Below are 19,702 nucleotides of genomic sequence, written 5' to 3' on the forward strand. Positions count from 1 at the left end.
AAACTTTTTAATTGGGTTTATTAGCTGAAAAATGCATTTTTATCATGAAAAAGCAGTTTGAAGCTCTCCCCCTGTCTTCATTGTTCTCTATGGAGAGGGGAGGGTTGGAGCGAGATGAGGCACCAAAACAGGACAACAAAGAGTTAATTTACAGCTACATCTCCTCTGAGGTCAGCACTGACCTCTCTGACCTCTGAATACCGGCTTTCACACAGTACCCGCTGTGTAATCCTTTGTTCTCTGCTGGTGACTAATCTCTCTCCTTCCTCCTCCCCTCTCCATAGATTACACAGGGCACGTCTGATGTAAAAGAGTCGAGATTTCCTGATAATGAGCAGTGAATGGGGGGGGGGGGGGGGCTGGGGAAAGTCTTTTTGAATGCAGATAATGGCATATTGGCCTAACAAACCCAATTACAAAGTTTCTTAAAATGGCCTGGTCTATTGATTTCTGGAAAAAAAAAAAAATTATACGACAGTAACACTTTAAAGTAAATTGGTCACCTCCTGATGACCTACCAAGCTGGCGGCACCACTGGACAGATAAAAGAACTCAGAACATGCCTTTGCCCTGTTTTTTTGGTTGTGGAATAGGCTTCATTTCAATAATTTCTAATAAGAAAATTTTCTTTGATACATGAATGATTTGGATTACAAGCAAGCTCCCATAACGAATTAAAGGGGTTTTCCAGCTAAAATCTTATATAGATTTATAAATTATATAGATTTGTAATTTACTTCTATTTAAAAAAATGTTAAGTATTTAGTACTTATCAGCTGCTATATGTCCTGCAGGAAATGTTCTCTTTTCAGTCTGACACAGCACTCTCTGCTGCCCGAGACAGGAACTGTTCAAAGCAGGAGAGGTTTTCTATGGGGATTTGCTGCTGCTCTGGACAGTTCCTGTCTCAGACAGAGGTGGCAGCAGAGAGCACCGTGTCATACTGCAAAGAAAACATTTCCTGCAGGACATACAGCAGCTGATAAGTGTGGAAAAACCAGTTTCTGAAACCAGTTGATTTGAAAAAAAAAAAAAAAAAAAAAAAAGATAACCCCTTTAGGCTCATAATCCAAGGTTTTGCTCTACTCCTATACCACCTTAACCTGCTCCTTTACATAATCAGTATATAGCACACTAAGGAACAGGGAAGATTTTTTGGGGAAAAAAAAAATGATATCATTCCATCCCGGCCTTACCTGTTTTTGCAATTCTCTCTGTGTAAGCTGAATGTGGTCCCTCTCCTCTGACACAGTTTTTAGTTGTACACTTAGCTCAGCTATTCTGTGTCCGGCTTCTGATCTCTCTTTTTCGGATTCTCCTAGAGCTAATTCTTTGTCTTTGATAGCACTGTGAAGTTGTTCTAGTTCGAGCTCCAGTTTTTGCTTTGACTGCTCGAGGACCTCTCTCGTACTGTTGGCTTCCTTCAGAAGTGAAGTCGTTTTCTGCAATTCATTCTCTACTGAAGAGGACTGGTAAACATATAAAAAGTAAGGGTGCGTTCACACCTACAGGATCTGCAGCAGATTTGATGCTGTGTTCAGTTATTTAAAGAAAATCTGCTGCAGATCCTGTAGGTGTGAACGCACCATAAAAATGTATAACTGAAAAAAAAACTGGTTGAGATGAAACTCGATATTAAAAGGGGTACACCGGCAAAAATCTCTTTCAAATCAACTGGTTTCAGAAAGTTATATAGATTTGTAATTTACTTGTATTGAAAAATCTCAAGTCTTCCCGTACTTATCAGCAGCTGTATGTCCTGCAGGAAGTGGTGTATTCTTTCCAGTCTGACACAGTGCTCTCTGCTGCCACCTCTGTCAGAGACAGGATCTGTCCAGAGCAGTAGCAAATTCCCATAGAAAACCTCTCCTGCTCTGGACAGTTTCTGTCTCGGACAGAGGTGGCAGCAGAGAACGCTGTGTCAGACTGAAAAGAATACACCACTTCCTGCAGTACATACAGCAGCTGATAAGTATGGGAAGACTTGAGATCTTTAAATACAAGTAAAATTACAAATCCATATAATTTTCTGAAACCCGTGGATTTGTAAGAAAAAGATTTTTGCTGGATAAACTATTTAAGGCACAACTTGGGCATTCTGACACATTGCATTAAAGGGGTTATCCAGTGCTACAAACATGCCCACTTTCTTTCAGAGAAAACACCACTTGTCTGCAGTTCAGGTGCGGTTTGCAATTAAGCTCCATTCACTTTATTGGAACTGAGCAGGAAAACCCCGCCCAAGCTGGAGACAAGAGAGAGGCTGTCTCTGGAAGAAAGTGGCCATGTTTTTGTAGCACTGGATAACCCTTTAAACGCTGCCCAGGCTTTTACCCCTTTGTTCCGTTTTTAGTCTCCCCAACAGCGGGCAGTTTGCAGGGAAATCTGCCACGACCAGTGGCCAAGGCTTTAGGGGTTAAATGAACAGATTCACAAATATTAAATAGAAATGTTTAAACACAAGAGACACCATCCCGTACCTTTTGTTCTATGGACTCGGTCTTAAAAATCAGTTCTTCGACCCTTTGTTTCTGGTGCTGAAGATCCTCTTGTGCCTTTCTAAGGTCCTCTTGAGTTTCTATAGACTGTAAGAGGAAACGTGAATATTCAGTCTGTTCACAATTCTCTATGGTAACTTGCAATAGTTAAAGGGTTAATGCCATGTGGGACATTTATGGCATATCAATAGTAGTGAAATCCTGGGATTATGGAACCTCTCAACGTACACCGATTTGGTACTATGGATCAAAATTGACTAACAATTACTTCCACAATTTATGAAACTCACCCACTTTGGTTGTATTTGGGGCATCACAACAATCCCCCCAGAGTCCAGACGCCAAGTTTAAATGAGGTGGGTACACCCCTTTAACTCCTTCATGGCCAAGTTAACTAGATCTGTATATCACTTAATGATCAAGGCCCATTTTCCTTAAAAGGAGAAGGCCGTCGAAATTTTTATTAAAGTATTGTATTACCCCCCAAAAGTTATAAAGTGATTTTTTTTTTCCCTGCACTTACTACTGCATCAAGGCTTCACTTCCTGGATGAAATGGTGATGTCACTTCCTGGATAACATGCTGATGTAATTTCCTGGATAACTTGGTGATGTCAGGACCTGACTCCCAGAGCTGTGCAGGCTGTAGCTGCTGGAGAGGACAATGGCAGAGGGATGCTCAGTGTCCCCCTGCCATCATCCTCTCCAGCAGCCACAGTCCGCACAGCTCTGGGAGTCGGGGTGTGACATCACCATGTTATCCTGGAAGTGACATCACCATGTTATCCAGGAAGTGACATCACCATGTTACCCAGGAAGTAAATCCTTGATGCAGTAGTAAGTGCAGGGGAAAAAAATCACTCTAAGCATTTCCCGTAATAAGTCTATATTGGTGATTTGTATAACTTTTGGGGGCCTTCTTCTTGGGGGCCTTGTATGACTTTTCACTGGACTTCTTCTTTAATTTGTCCTTCCCCACCATGTGCTAATAAACTTATTACATATTGTACTTTTACAGTAAAATCTAATTCTCAGTCTTGGGGGGAAAAAGGTATCATGGAGTATGAGCTGTTGCCACAAGACGAAGAAACGAACAAACGATGACCCCTTGCAACAGGCTATACCTACTGCACCCGGGAACCTGTGAAGCTGGAGCATTAGTGTACTGCAGCCTCAGTTCCTATTGAAGTTATTAGGAGCCGAGGCTGCAGTTACACAGAGAACAGAGGCAACTACTTCCGGCTCACTGTAGTATGGCCACCAGACAACTCATCGGCGGGGTGCTTGATGTCAAGACCCCACTGATCAACTATAGCCCATCAACTGTTTTATTGCAGACATTCCCTTTAACTTCAAATATTTGTGTCAGCCATCAGAGCACTTCCTTTCAGTGAGTTATGTAATATAAGTAACGGATGGAGAAAGCCAATACTTGCCATTTCTACATTTTCTCTAAGGTCTTCCTTCAGCTGGTCTCTTTCGGTCAGCAGGCTCTGAACTCTGACCTTCAGCTCATCTCTTTCATCCGTCATTCTTTCCAGATGTTGCTGAAGATCGAAAAGCTTTCCCTCAATTTCTGATTTCTCATTACGCAAGGACGCCAGCTCAGCTTCCATGTCCTTCAAGTTGTTATCTAATTCTGCCTTTTCATTCTCAGGTGCCCCTTGTTGGTTTTCTTCATTGTTCTGCAACTATTGTTTTTATAAAAAAAAAAAGTAAATGTCGCCCATCTTTACAGTTGAGGTTTTTTTTTTTTTACCTACATTTGCCTTGATATAAATTAAATAGGATTGGATCTATAGAAAAATAAAGTGTAAGATTCACATTGGTCTAGAAAACAAAAATGTTGCTCTGCATATTTGAACATTTTAAGAGATTTCCCTATATTGTATATTCAATTTTATCTTTACGAAGTATTGATGCAAACACAAGCTCAGAGAGCTGGTCAGACCTGCATCAAATCTTTACAGGCTCACTCAGCAAGGGCTGCACAGTCATTTTTGGCAATGTCCATGCAGCCCTTGCTTTAAAGGTGCCCACACTCCCCCTTGTCTGTGGGATTTCCTGGTCTCTGCATCTCACACTTTTGGTCTGGTCTCTGAAAATGCAGGCCAAATTACTGGCTGTGACAGGACAGCGCTGTGGCCAATGATTGGCTGACCAGCCTGTCACTTTAAAAAGGGGTTCGGAAGTGCCGGAGGTGCTGATGTGAGAAGGGATTCACAGGGACAAGCCTGGAGGACATCGGGGGAGCGTGGGTAGGTGAGTATACCATACCATCAGCCTTAGCTAGGACACGTAGTTACGCACGGCAGATGATTTTTAAACATGTTGAAAGACAATGATCAGCCGACGATCAGTTATTTGGCTGATTGTTGTCTTTACTACACTGAGCAATATTTACCTGAATTGGCAGATAATCGCTCTGTGTAATAGTCCCCTTAGGGTAGTTGTACTTATTATATATTTATACTTACCATTCGGTTTTCTTTAAGAGATGTAATTTCCAAAGTTAACCTTTCTTTTGCTGTCATTAGTTCATCCCTCTCTTGAGTAAGCCCATCCATTTGCTGTTGAAGTGTACCGAGTTGTTGTTCAGCTTCTAGTTTCTCATTTTGTAAGGATTCCAGTGTGGATTGAGCTTCAGAGAAAGTCTTCGCCATGCTTTCTAGCTCACATTTTAGACTAATCTGTCCCTGTTCGAGTTCTCCATTCCTCTGAATGAGTTCTTGGTGTACATTTTCATTCTTTAGTAGCTCTTCTTGTAAGCAGCAAAGCTGTAATGGATGGAGATTTTTATAAAACATCTTTACACTGACGACAGATATTTGCTAGAGATGAGAGTGACTCCAGTATGCTCAAGTAGGGTCACTTGGCATTCAAATACCGGTGGCTAACAAAGTTGGATGCAGCCCTAAGGAATCATAGAAAACATGGATACAGCCATGGGGCTAGGGCTGCATTTAACTTCTTTAGCCACCGGTAGTCAAATGCCAAACAATCGGATTCTAGCATGTTTGAAAAATGTCTGACAGAGTGTGGTTTCACCCACATTATGAACCAGTGTGAGACCCAGCCACTCCAAAGGTTAAAAGTAAAACTGATAGCACATATATTATATATATATATATATATATATATATATATATATATATATATATATATATATATTAAACATGTTGCCCGTTACTAGTTACTTATGAGACACATGAGTGTGTGACAGGAACCATCAATGTCACAGACATTCCTCTAACACCGTCCCCTGGTACTAAAACTAAAATAAATTTAAAGTAATGGTAATATCCCTTAGGATCCATTCACACTGACCAAAACAGACAGAAATTCCGAGCAGACTGTCTTAGCATGATGTCTCGCACGCCTCCGCTTAAAGAACTAAAATGCCAATTCTTTGAGCAGAATCTGCCTGGAATTTCCACCTGTTTTCTTAGTGTGAAAGGGCCCTTAATAATGTCACAGGGACATGTCAAAAGTTCTGATTGGAGGCACTTTCCTCCATGACATCCACAGAGACTTGAGTGGTTCACAAACCATATCCTATGACATGCAAAGATAACTTACCTTTTCAGAGTTCCTTTCAAGCTCTTCTTTGAGTTGGTCCCTCTCGGATACAAGACTCTGCTGTACCACCTTTAGATTTACTGACTCTTCAGTGATAAGTTCCACTTGGACCTGAAGATGATTGATCTTTTGCTCATAGTCAGATTTTTCACTTCTCAGCATTTCCAGTTCTGCCTCACCGCCCTTCAAATTCATTTTCAGTAGTTCTAGCTCATTATTTAAGGTGAGGTTGGACTGTACAAGGTCCTCATGATGACACTGAGGGGTTTGTTGCTCCAAACAATTCAGGGAAGCCTACATATCGATTTAGGAAAAGAACATAAGGGGACACATTCTGGAAGAAGTGCAACTTCAGGCATCTCAATATAGACCGCTTTAGATCAAATCACCAAAACATATGTGAAAAATATGGTCAAAATGCAATGCAACCAAAATGAAAAAATTCAAGTAACTTAAGTCAAGGTAATGTATAGAGATGAGCGAAGTTACAGTACAAACTAAGTGAATGGCTTTATTAGGGTACGTGCACACTACGGAATGTCGACGGATAAACCGCAGCGCATTCCACAGCTCGCACCTGCTCGTGGACTGAGGCGGGCGCGAACAGCGGAATCTACGATGGGTTATTCATCACCATTCCGTAGTGTGCGCATACCCTTATCTCGGCAATCTGCTTATCAGCCTGTGACGCTCCATGCTGCTCCACCCTGGGTGCCTGAAAAAGCTGGATCCAGTCCTGGGAAAATTTCAGATCCAGATTTTCCAGGCACCCAGGGCGGAGCGGCACAGACTTCAAAAGCAGCAGACTGATAAGCAGAGCTAACATTGATTTGCTTAGTGTGTACTGTAAATTCGCTCTTCTCTATTAAGGTACATTTACGGCTCTTAATAGCAGAATGCTGATTTCTGTTCCACTGTTCAGCAATTTACAACCTATCCTAAGGTTAGGTTATTCATCTATTTTGCCTGGAAAACACCTTTAATAGCAAAAGCTATTACAGTTGTACCATAACTTACATTGTCTTCCATCTTGTTCTCATTCATTTGTGTGCTAAGAGATTCCAGTAATTGAGTTTTAACCTTTAGCTCATCTAGGGCACTTCTTAACTCTTCCTGTGTCTCTATGGACTGTAACAAAGAATACAAAAATACATAAGGCTCAGTGTCTGAGGGAATGACTACTATCCTGAATTAATAGGATTAGTATTCCTCACCATTTCTATGTTCTCCTGTAAGTCCAGTTTTAGTTGGTCTCTTTCAGCCGTTATGTTCTTCAGTGTTTCTTGCAAAGCATCTTTTTCTTGATGCACGGCCATCATCTGCTCTTCTAGCTGGAGGCCTTTTACATCATCTTCCTGTAACAAAAAAGGTCTCTTATAAGCTAAGATGACTGAATGCTATGTGTGTTCCATTACTACGCACTCTACATCTTGTATGCTTTGGTGTTTTATACTACTTTGTAAGACACAATTCACACATCCGGTAAATGTATTAAGACTTCTCATCAGGAAGTCTATATAAATTTCCAAACCCACAGGGTTCTATTGGGCATGGATACCCTTCAGGATATATAAATAAATATTTGTCCGTAACTCCAGCACGGATGCCTGATTGAACCCAATGGAGACATAAAGAATTACGGACGGCCCTGGATGCACATCTGGAATCCCAGCAGCCATGTAATGCATCCTGGGCTAGCGTCAGCAATGGACAAGTACCAAAGTGCTGATGCTGGCCTTCTAACTGTACATGCTTCTAATCAGGAGCGCATACAGTTAGTTAAATGTGGTGCTGAGATTGACTGGGCCAAGACAAGAGACATACACAATGCCAGGAGAGTGAAGGAGAAGCCGGACGGGAGCACCGCTGCAGCAGGCCTCCTGAAAGACTTCCACATCAGCCTTTTCTGACCGTAAAAACCGCCACAGAAGTGTGAAGGGGACCTAATGAAGCAACATGTAATGATACACAGTACAAACCTGTTTAACTTCTCTGTTCAGATCACCTTCCCGAATTTCATCTTCTTGGACGGTTGAGCCGTGGTCCATTTGCTCATCCGGCACAACCGACTTCAGCTGCTCTTCGAGCTTCTGCTTTAGCTCCTTATTCTCTTCTTCCACCGTAGACAGCGCATGCTCTGCAGACGTCAAGCATTCCTGGAGACACGCCAGCTCAGACACCAGGCTCTGATGGACGCTCTCAAGCTCCTTTTTCTCATTAGAAAGAGCTTCATATTTTTCTTCATTTTCTTGTAGCTTTTCAGTCATCGCTGACAGCTTGAAAAAAGAAAATAAGAGTATAAAAATCTTTCAGCAGAGTAACCAGACAAGTGTGAGAATAGTCCTGCTGCTTCTTATGTAGTAGTCCCAGATACTTCTGCTATTTCTATACAACTATTGGCCGTTTATATCAACCAGTATGACATGGTATTGTGTATAGAAGGGCTATTGCTTTTTCAAATATCATGGAGAGCTGAACAGCTTATTACTATATCATATCATTGAATATGCAAAACAAGAGTCCGCGGAGTCTCGGTTGCGAGTCTCAAAACACGGGATAGCCAGATATCTCTAGCCTGTTGCCACGGGGTGCCTCCATGATGGGGAGAGCACCACACCACCCTGATAAATAGCCCCTTAAGTCCCACTCGGTTGCTATATCGTATCATTATCATTACTATATGACTATATCATTACATATGCTTCAGAGTGATGGGATCCAGGGTAAGGTCACTGAACAGGGTGGATGCTTATTGGCCAATGCAGTTTTGGAAGGGATAGTTTGCAGTCAGTGTGTAGATTACTGTGTTAACATTCGGTACGAACAAGAAATGGCAGAAACTACTAACCTTCTCCTCTAAATTTCTTTGGCTTTCTTCTTCTTGTGGTGAAGCATCTCCAGCACAGTCTGCAAGTTGTTTTCTCAAGTCTGCTACAAGTTGCTTCTGCTGTTTAAGTTCCTCCTGTGTTGTCCTCAATTCATCTTGAGTTTCAATGGACTGTTAATGGCACAAAGAAGAGTTAGTAAAGACACTAACATTATCCAACGGAAAACTTATTAAACTAAATCTCAATGTTTATAAATGGAGACCATATTGTTGATTAGCCTATGCAGTGAGGGACATGGCATTTCCCTTCTTCTGGAGGAGTATGTTGTGTATGTTCTTTGTGGAAATCCTGTATGACAAAACCCCTCCCCCTCTGTGACGCGGCTCCATTGATTCTAATAGAGCCATTGTCACAGAGGGGAGGGGGTTTTGTCACACTGGAAACGGGCAGTCCTGCCTCCAGTGCTTAAGGCCGGGCCGGTAGACTGGTGCCATGGGCGGGATCCGGGCCGTGATTTAAAAAAAAAAAAAAAAAAAAAAAAAAAAAAAAAAAAAGGGCACGGGGACGCCTGTGCCGCAGCCTATCTACTGATGTAAAGATCCTACAGCGATGTACTTGACGGTACATTCGCTTTAATAAACTAGACGCTATATGCGGATCCGTACTTTTTTGCGGATCGCATGCTAGTAGGTACGGACTCCATAGAGTTCTATTGGTGTGTACGTGGAGGAATTTCAGTCCTCACTAGGGCCTGTCCTTTTTTTTTTTTTGCAGAATAGATGACGGCCCTGTACACACCTACGGACGTGTGAATGAAGCCATTGAAATACACTGACCCAAGCCATTGAAAAACAGTGACTTTGTGTAAAAGGGAACTAAGAGCAAGTCCTTACCAGCTCAATGTTTTCATTTAGGTCTTGCTTCAAGTTGTCCTTGTCAGCTTTAAGCTCTTCCACCTTAATAAGAAGTTCATCTCTATGCTGAACAACCAGTTTCAGCTCCTCTTGAAGCTCTTGTAGTTTACTAGAAGTTTCAGTACTCGCTAACTGTGCGAGATTCGGAGAAGAGACTTGGAACTGCTCCTTTTCAGATACTAATGCATTATACTTTTCTTCCAAGCCTTGTTTTTCCCTGTGCAGCTCGGATTGCCTCTCTATTTGCTGCTGAAGAGCAGTAGCTTCAGAAGATAGCTAAGCGAAAAATGAAAGCCAAACCATTAAGATTTAAAACCTTGTAAAACGTTTTAGTATTAAAAATATACTGTACAATCATCTAACATATTAAAGTGATTCGGTACCCACAATCTGCCCCCCCCCCCCAAACCACTTGTACCTTCAGATAGCTGCGTTTAATCCAAGATCTGTCCTGGGGTCCATTCGGCAGGTGATGCAGTTACTGTCCTAAAAAACAACTTTTAAACCTGCAGACCTGTGTCAAATTGGTGTGACCTAGATTGTCTGTACCCTAGGCTTGCACCGCCTCTCCGTCCCTTCACTATTATGAATGCCCCTGGGTAGGATATCTCCTAATCATCACTTGTCTGAACACTGCACACGGGTCTTAATGATCCAGCATATTTGCAGTGTTCAGACAAGTGAATATTTGGAGAAATCCTACGCAGGGGCATTCCTAATGGTGAAGAGAGCGGGAAGAAGGGAAGGAGAAGCAGTGCAAGCCTAGGGTACAGACAATCTAGGTCACGCCAGTTTGACACAGGGCTGTAAGTTTAAAAGTTGTTCTTTAGGAAAATAACTGCATCACCTGCTAAACGGACCCCAGGACAGATCTTGGATTAAAAGCAGCTGATGGCACAAGTTGTTAGGGGGGACAGATTTTGGGTACAAAGTCGCTTTGAGACTTACATTATTCACTTGACCTTGGAGATTCTCATTCTCAATAGAAGAGGATTTAAGCAAATCTTCCAACTCTTTAACACGAGTCTCCAGCTCCTGTAAAGAACAAGAGTTGTTACACCAATTGTTACAGCTATATTACAGTCAGGCGATCTTCAAGACTATTACCTGTTTAGCCTGAATGAGCTCTTCTTTCTCCTCCAGAATGGCTGAGAGCTATATTTGGGGATTGAAGCAGGAAGCCATTACTTAGAGACCAGGGAGAAAACACTCACACCTATAAGTCCATACAAGTCCTATACCTTTAGCTCCATGCTTTCCACAGACTGCTTGAGATTATCCACTTCTATCAACAAGCATTCAGCTTCCCGGCCCTTTTTGCTCAGCTCTTCGGTTGTGAGTGAGCAGCTTTCTTGCAGGCTTTCATGCAGCATCTTCAGCTCAGAGTATTGCTGTTCAGCTTGTTGACATGTTGCCTGTACACGTGTTACCTCCTCTATCAGGTTCTCGATCTGTTCCGTCTGTTCTAGCAGCTTTTGGTCCATTATCATAGAGGCAGACTGTTCTTTTTCACTCTTTAATAGGGTAAGCTCCTCTGAGGCTCTCTGTACCTAACAAGAAAAGGATTTCAAATAGTAACTTCCAGCCAAGATGGTCTCTATGAACTTGTATACTGTTAAGGCTTTCGTGTGAATAGAATACTTAGGAAACTATAAATTCATCATTAATATAATGAAATAGTTGCCACTTTTGGTTGTTCTATTCTTTTGTTCTGACCTTACTAAATAAATGCAGAACAGCCATGTGTGTATATTTTCTGGTAAATTGACTAGTTTATCCACTATTTTACTCTTTTGTGTGTGGAGGCTTATGAGCCCTGTTTACATCACTTTTCTACTTATATCTTGGGTATACACCAGGAGTAGCTCCCAATGTATATGTTAGCTGAAGGCCATGATGTTAAATGGATGTCAAACACTGGCATCCATCACCCACAAACTATAAATACATGAAATGTCATGAGTATTCAATGGATTTTTAGGACATATCAATTAGAAGATGCCATTATGGGTTTTAGGCATCTCTTTAAAGGGAACCAAAGCAACACGATTGCGCTGATATGGTTCTCTCCAGCACCGTATAGAGCTACTGTGCAGTTCGCAGCACGCGCCGGCCACGACTGCAGCAGTACCTTTAGTAAGCAGAAAAAAAGTTTTATTTTGCCATGTGAGGCAGGGAGATGGGCAGTAACTAGTTATCTGGACGAGGAGCTGTCCAGAACTAGTCACCGCTCTCTCCTGGTCATCATGCAGTACAGGGATGATTGACAGGCAGAGAAACCTGTTAGTGGCCTCTATGCCTGTCAATCATCCCTGCACTGCTCTCCCACAGGCTCTTTGCATTGACTAGTCTAGGTGGCTCCACGCCCAGATGACTAGTTGCTATCCCTCTCTCTGCCTTGTGCTGCAGAATAAAAAAAAAAAAATTCTGCTTAATAACGCTACTGATTAATATTCACAGCTGAGGGAAAAATGAAAGCCAAACCATTTAGATTTAAAACTTAGTAAAAAGTTTTAGTATTAAAGTGTCACTGTCATTTAATTTTATTTTTGCAGAAATCAATAGTCCAGGCGATTTTAAGAAACTTTGTAATTGGATTTATTAGCCGAAAAATTCATTTTTATCATGAAAAAGCAGTTTGAAGCTCTCCCCCCTGTCTTCATGGTTCTTTTATGGAGAGGGGAGGGTGGAGGAAGATGAGGCACCAAAACAGAACAAAGAGTTAATTTACAGCTACATCACAGGGCTATCTCCTCTGACCTCTGAATAGCAGCTTTCACACAGGTCCCGCTGTGTAATCCTTTGTTCTCTGCTGCCATCTCCCTCCTCCCCTCTTCATAGGTTACACAGGGCCCAATTGATGTAAAAGAGTGGAGATTTCCTGATAATGAGCAGTGAATGAGAGAGAGGAGGGGGGGGCTGGGGAAAGTCTATTTGAATGCAGATAATGGCATATTTGCCTAATAAACTCAATTACAAAGTTTCTTAAAATCGCTTGTACTATTGATTTCTGCAAAAACAAAAAAACAATAGTGACACTTTAAAACTATACTGTACAATCCTCTTTAAACATATTAAGAGACTTACATTATTCACTTGACCTTGGAGATTCTCATTCTCTATAGAAGAGGATTTAAGCAATTCTTCCAACTCTTTAATGCGAATCTCCAGTTCCTGTAAAGAACAAGAATTGTTACACCAATTGTGACAGCTATTTTATAGTCGGTCGATCTTCAAGACTATTACCTGCTTAGCCTGAATGAGCTCTTCTTTCTCCTCCAGAATGGCTGAGAGCTATATTTAGGGATTGAAGCAGGAAGCCATTACTAAGAGACCAGAAGAGAAAACACTCACACCTATAAGTCCATACAAGTCCTATACCTTTAGCTCCATGCTTTCCACAGACTGTTTGAGATTATCCACTTCTATCGACAAGCATTCAGCTTCCCGGCCCTTTTTGCTCAGCTCTTCGGTTGTGAGTGAGCAGCTTTCTTGCAGGCTTTCATGCAGCATCTTCAGCTCAGAGTATTGCTGTTCAGCTTGTTGACATGTTGCCTGTACACGTGTTACCTCCTCTATCAGGTTCTCGATCTGTTCCGTCTGTTCTAGCAGCTTTTGCTTTTGGTCCATTATCATAGAGGCAGACTGTTCTTTTTCACTCTTTAATAGGGTAAGCTCCTCAGAGGCTCTCTGTACCTAACAAGGAAAATATTTCAAATAGTAACTTCCAGCCAAGATTAACTTAACATATATTTTACTCTTTTGTATGTGTGGAGGCTTATGTGCCCTGTTTACATCTCTTTTCTACCTATATCTAGGGTATACACCAGGAACAGGTCCCAACGTATCTGTTAGCTGTAGTTGAATGGATGCCTAACAAGCTATAATGACATGAAACATCGTGAGTGTTCAATGGATTTTTAGAATCTATCCTTTAGAAGATGCAATTATGGCTTTTAGGCATCTCTTTAAAAAGGGAACCTGTCAGCACAATTGTGCCGATATGGGTCCCTCCAGCACCGTATGGAGCTACTGTGCAGCTCACAGCTCGTGCCGGCTCCCTGCCCAGATGACTAGTTGCCGCCTTTCGCCCTGCCTTGCGCGTTGAGACCTCCGTGACCCCCGGGGATCTCTCTACCTGGCTCCTTTGTTATGAACCAAGCCGCGGGTCAGCACGTGACCTGCAGCTACATTCATTCTCTGTGGAGCTGCCACAAAGAGCCAAGTACAGCATTTGGCACAGAGGTTTGACGATGCCTTGTCTCCTCACTGTATAATGTATAAAAAATATGTATACTACTATAGCTACACACAAGCCAGACTACTGCTTTTACAGCAGAGTGGTGGTCTGTAACCTAAAAATAATGAACTGTTAACAATGGGAGGGAAAGAGTGAGAATACAATGAGAAGGAGGCAAATTTGGTAAATTATTGTATTTGCAAAAATTGCATTTTTTTTTAATGATAAAGTTTCTAGCTGACTTCTGATCCTGATCCTGTTATTTATTACTAGTGTTATGCATGCATATCACTATATATTTAGCAACAAACATATGGCATAAGTCAGTGTCAGGCCTTATAGGATTATTGCAACCTAAAAAAAATTCTAAATAAGGCAAGTACATTGTATTAAAAGGAAAAACCAATAGAGGCTTGCCTTTTTATTTTACTCAAATTCCACAAATTTCTGTCGACAAATGAATAAAAAGTGAACACATTAAAAATTACCTGGTCTTTAAGGAGCTCAATTTCACTAGGTAAAGACCTATAGGCTGACAAGCTAGCAACTTCCTGCTCCAAAGCAGTCTTTTCATCCAGAAGACTAGCCAACTGCTTGGAGTATTCTGCAACCTTCTTATCAAGCTCATAACGGGACAGGAGATCTGCAAACACAATAGGGAATAGGGAAATACGACTCTTATTACAATTCGTTGCTCCAGTGCCGACATAAGCCATTTTGCAAATTAGAAGATAAAGTTCACATGGAGATCCCCGAGGCTGCAAAAGCCCAGCAACGTTCAGACTATTCTCTCTCGACTATAACACTGAACATTGCTGGGCTTTTGCAGTCCAGGTGGAACATCTTGTGGACTTTATCTCCTAATTTGCATAAAATTTCTAAAGCTTAGCCCAGTACGGGAGGGACCAAGATAGGAGTTATAATTCAGGATAAAATGACAGGTCCACTTTAAGAGGGTAATCCACTGTTACAAAAACATGTCCACTTTTGCCCCACTCTTGTCTCCAGGTCAGGTGTGGTTTGCAATTAAGCTCCATTTACTTCAATGGAACTGAGTTTTAAACTCCACCCAATCTGGAGACAAGAGAAGGGGAAAAGTGGCCATGTTTTTGTAGCGCTGGATAACCCCTTTAAGTATTTGGCCACGTTCACACTATGTGAGACAGTGGCCATTCTGTGACATGTACTGCTGTACCGTCTGGATGAACTACATTTCTTTTGAATTAGATTGTGGACGGAGCTACACTTTACATTGTCTGCACTGTCTGTTGATGTCAAAATTGATGTCAGTTTTCAGTGCGGTCGCATGGAATTCCGGACACACTGTATGCACTGCGGCCGGGATTCCACGGAGTTCAGTCGCTTTCATTAAATAACAGCCGTTGTTTAATGAAAACTTACGTTGTGTAAACATGGCCTTATAGTAGATATGGGGAAACAAAACGTGATACAGGAACGTTTTGTGTTGTGGTGTCTGTTGTATACATGGGGTTATACAAGACCAGAAAAACTGTCACACTTCTTCAAAGTTCATATGTGGTATTGCAGATCAGTTCTATTTACATAAAAGCTGTACGGCCACACACAAACCATGGATAAGTATACTGCTGGTTCCGGAAGGAACCTTGCTATATGGAAGAAGTGTAGACATGATGAATTGACCAACCTTTGGGGACTCTGCCAGCCATGAGGCCATTGAGCTGGCTAATCTCATTATAGGAGTACTGCAATTCCTTCTGCAAGTCGGCCTGCATCTTCTTGTAATTAGACTTCTCAATCTCCAGTTGCTTTTCATAATCCGAGGCATCTTTCTCCCTTTTTTCGCAGCGTATTGAGAGCTCATGCTGTGAAAAAAACACACAAATCCTCACAAAACACATGATCACCCGCTCAGTAATAAATTGAGTTTTAAGTATTATTGTTATTTTTTCCTGCTCTATAACGTGATGGCGACAGATTTGATAGCATTGTTTTGGTGATAGGTTCCCTTTAACATTAAAGGGGTAGTCTGGTCCGGGGGTATTTTTTTTACCAATGGCCAGGGAGGGGGTGGTTATAAACGGCGGAGGTGACTTAGCTCCCCGGTTCCAGCGTTGGGTCCCAGATCACGGCGCCACGTACCCCTGTCCGCTTCCTGGTGTGAGCTGCCGCATGAGACGTGACGTCTCAAGGCAGCTCAGCCATTCGGCGGCCGTAGCGGAGTCCCGCCTCAGCCGCTAAATGGCTGAGCTGCCTTAAGACGTCACGTCTCATGCGGCAGCTCACACCAGGAAGTGGCCGCGGGACGGGGGTACGGGGCGGTGCGATCCAGGACCCGGCGCTGGAACCAGGGAGGTAAGTCACCTGCGCAGTTTATAATCACCCCCTCCCGGCCATTGGTAAAAAATACCCCGGACCGGAGTACACCTTTAATCAGTTATGGTGTGCTTACACAGACAGGTTTATCTGACAGATTTTTGAAGCCAAAGCCAGGAACTATAAACAGAGAACAGGTAGTAAAAGAAAAGTCTGAAATTTCTCCTCTTTTTTTTTTTAATCAATTCCTGGCTTTGGCTTCAATAATCTATCAGATAAATCTCTGTGTAAACGGCACCATTAGTCTTTTAAATGTCTGTCTTTATAATTCACACTCCAGACATGTAAGGAATTAGAGGTGGCACTCACCAACGTTCAGTAGATTTTATTCTTCAAACTTCGTTAAAACCCAATTCAGAGTGCATCAAGCGGCAGGAACACCAACACCCTCATAAGCATCGTGACAACTGTTTCATGCTTAACTACACTTCTTTAGTCTCTTTGTCTGGAGAAGTGCAGCTCAGACTGAAACAACTGTCACAGTAATTACGAGGGCGATTGTGTTCCTGCCGCCCAATTCGGTCCAAATTGGGTTTTAACAAAATTTGACTGAAGTCTACTGAACGTTGGTGAGTGCCACCTCTATTTTCTTACATGTACGATGTTCTTGCTACTAGTTTTAACGTGAGTGAGCACCGGAAACATCCACCAGGTCCCCTACACACCACACCAATCCAGCGCAAACCCATAGTGCCGACTGCTCTATCTTGCAAAAGATAATTCACCCTCCCCACCACTATTACGGCTGTCTCATCTGTTTCATCACAGCTCAGCTATATTACGGCATGTGGGAAATATCACCTCTGACCAGCCACTATCTTGATTTTTAGATTGCAAACTGCATTTTTTCCCCCTTTCAAAACCCATGATGCATCAGCACAGCATTGCAAGGGCAGCTAGAACCGCTATGATATTTTAGCCTTTTGTAACACTACACACATCCCCCATGCCACAAAGCTTTGGATGTCCAGGCATGATGGGAATTGTAGTTTTGTAAGAGCTGGAGGGCCCGAGTTTGACACCTGTGCATTAGTTTTAAGCAAAGAGTGAGACTGGGAATTTAAGGCCATTGCTCTGTCATTACCATCTTTTCTTTCAATTCCAGATTCTCACTCCTCAGGAAGGCGGATTCCCTCTGAGCATCACAAGTCACTATTTCAGCATCACTAAGGGACTGCCTCATTCGATACACTTCTTCACACAGCTTCTCTGTATCACCCTGAAAACAACCACCATGTGTTATTATACAGACATATGGATAACTAGGACCTGGAGTATTTGAGAGCTATAAATCTAAAATACATACCATGGACGCTGAAAGATCCGAATACCGCACTTTCTTTTGTAGTATTTCGGATTCTTTCTTCAGCTCCGCTATTAGTTTTTCTTGGTCTTTCAGAAGTCTAGATTTGTTTTCCAGTTCATTCTGAAATATTAAAAACAAAAACATTTTGTACTTGGCTCATAAGAGTTTTTGTTTCACTTTTTAAAAAGAAAACTAACCTGCTGATATGTCCCTATAGCCCATGGAGCGCTGAGGATGAAGGCACATTTCTTACCTTCATCCTCTGCACCGTTTCTGTGATATTAGATTAATGGGGTTTTTTTTTGCCAATGAAGCGTTTTGGTGCACTGGGGGCGGGACTACCACACCAGTGCACTGCTCCAGGCCGCTCATCTCATTCATTACAATGGACAGGCCAGTGCACTGGGGTACTAGTCCCGCCCCCAGTGCACCAAAACACCTATTTAGCATGAATGTTAAACGCCTAATAGCACGGAAACTGCATCAAGGATGAAGGTAAGAAACTTATTTTTATACTTGGTGCCCCATGCACAATAGGGAAATATCAGCAGGTTAGATTATTTTTATTCCCTTTAAATTATGGTTCAAAAAGAAAAAGGCTAAAATCTTTTATTACCGAGTTCATTGTGGGAGGTCTGTAACCGTGAGGCCTCAACCATTAAGAGACACACAATTAGCTAAAAAGGTAATACAGTCCTCCTACATACCCTCTACCCATCTGCATGAAGAGAGCCAATCCAATGCATCAGAGGAAGCCCAAAACAGTTAAACACCATCCTCCAAACTAGCAGCCCGTCCCCAGTGGTCCAAAGCGCCCGATTAGCCAGTGGATATAACTACTAAATACATGGAAACGGTGCAGAGGACAAAAGGTAAAAAAAGACTTCTCTTCATCCTCAGTGCTCGTAAACAAATGAGAGATATCAGCAGGTTATATTTGTCTATAGATCTCTGAGCAAAATATTATTCCAATATAAATCATCCTCCTATGGGAATATGTTTAATTATACTGACTATGCAGTGTCCCAGAGCGGGTGTCCAGTGTTGTGTCAGCATGTATAAGTCCGTACTATGTGATACAGACTCTGGAGCTGAAGGCCCATAGAATGCTGCTCCTGCCACCAGATGCCACTGTGCACCTTTTATTGTATGGATGAAGGTAAACTGATGTCTGTTTACTGTATGACTTATGCCACTGTCTAAAAACTCATGCCTTGACCAATCCCTGAGCTAGCTACCTCAGAGGATCTTAACCCATCACCAAGGGTTATTCTGTCCCCTTGTCCAATTAGATCTCCCTCTTGAGGGGACATCTATATATGGTGAGGTTGGGCTAGTTGTCACTGAGGTGTGTGTTCAGAAGTGAATACGGAGGGTGTGCAAAGAGATTTCTCCAGGCTCTGGTCTAAGGCCAGACCCCTGTCATGGGACTGTTGCTGATTTCTTTATGACTGATGATGTTCTAGCCATGTTCAGCTACAGCAACTTAACGAGGGACTGCTGTGAAATAATCCCCTTCACTTTGAGAAGCTGTATTTTCTACCTCTGAAGGCTAAACAAGTATCGAGGTATCATCCAAGTATGCAGTCAAGTGCAAAGGCTAAGTCTTAGGTTCCTAAGGGTTAATCCCAACAGCTAGCTCTACCAACTAAATGGAGCTGTAATCCCTGATCTTGTGTCACTCTGTGCCCACAGGATAGAGTAGGTGCATGAGGTTTAGTCCTGTGGATGCAAGACTCTAACAGCCCCAGCTGAGTACTTTGAATTTCAACAGGTTACCTGGTGTGTAGCCTGCAACCTCTTAACACTGCAACTGTTGTAAGCTAAGGCTATTCCAGGTTATTCTCACGGAGATCTATCCTATTGCAAGGGTCTATAGTATACAGAGACTGTAACAACTCCTGTCTAACAACATTCCAGTCAAACCAGCTGTGTATAATTCAAGTGTACAAACGACTATTGTATTTCTGACATACCTGAATT

The 19,702-nt window shown here is 42.2% G+C and overlaps 1 protein-coding gene across 4 annotated transcripts in view; it reads right to left on the bottom strand.

Moving 5' to 3' along the window:
* The window catches only part of CENPE (centromere protein E), a 53,564-nt gene that overhangs the window by 18,096 nt on the left and 15,766 nt on the right, over window positions 1–19,702 (bottom strand). For 2 of the 4 annotated variants that reach the window (XM_069978397.1, XM_069978396.1), the window contains 20 exons: window positions 17,720–17,839; window positions 17,498–17,632; window positions 15,725–15,902; window positions 14,547–14,701; window positions 13,200–13,514; window positions 13,065–13,112; window positions 12,906–12,992; window positions 11,060–11,368; window positions 10,926–10,973; window positions 10,767–10,853; window positions 9,798–10,094; window positions 8,925–9,074; window positions 8,056–8,352; window positions 7,291–7,431; window positions 7,094–7,204; window positions 6,077–6,370; window positions 4,975–5,274; window positions 3,934–4,188; window positions 2,481–2,585; window positions 1,197–1,469 (listed from right to left, as the gene is read on the bottom strand). In XM_069978397.1, coding sequence (XP_069834498.1) covers window positions 1,197–1,469; window positions 2,481–2,585; window positions 3,934–4,188; window positions 4,975–5,274; window positions 6,077–6,370; window positions 7,094–7,204; window positions 7,291–7,431; window positions 8,056–8,352; window positions 8,925–9,074; window positions 9,798–10,094; window positions 10,767–10,853; window positions 10,926–10,973; window positions 11,060–11,368; window positions 12,906–12,992; window positions 13,065–13,112; window positions 13,200–13,514; window positions 14,547–14,701; window positions 15,725–15,902; window positions 17,498–17,632; window positions 17,720–17,839 — 3,705 coding nt within the window. The remainder of the gene's footprint in view (window positions 1–1,196; window positions 1,470–2,480; window positions 2,586–3,933; window positions 4,189–4,974; window positions 5,275–6,076; window positions 6,371–7,093; window positions 7,205–7,290; window positions 7,432–8,055; window positions 8,353–8,924; window positions 9,075–9,797; window positions 10,095–10,766; window positions 10,854–10,925; window positions 10,974–11,059; window positions 11,369–12,905; window positions 12,993–13,064; window positions 13,113–13,199; window positions 13,515–14,546; window positions 14,702–15,724; window positions 15,903–17,497; window positions 17,633–17,719; window positions 17,840–19,702) is intronic. The other 2 variants (XM_069978399.1, XM_069978398.1) reach the window with 2 other exon arrangements.

Source organism: Dendropsophus ebraccatus, chromosome 7 (assembly GCF_027789765.1).
Source record: "Dendropsophus ebraccatus isolate aDenEbr1 chromosome 7, aDenEbr1.pat, whole genome shotgun sequence".
Classification (NCBI taxonomy): domain Eukaryota; kingdom Metazoa; phylum Chordata; class Amphibia; order Anura; family Hylidae; genus Dendropsophus; species Dendropsophus ebraccatus.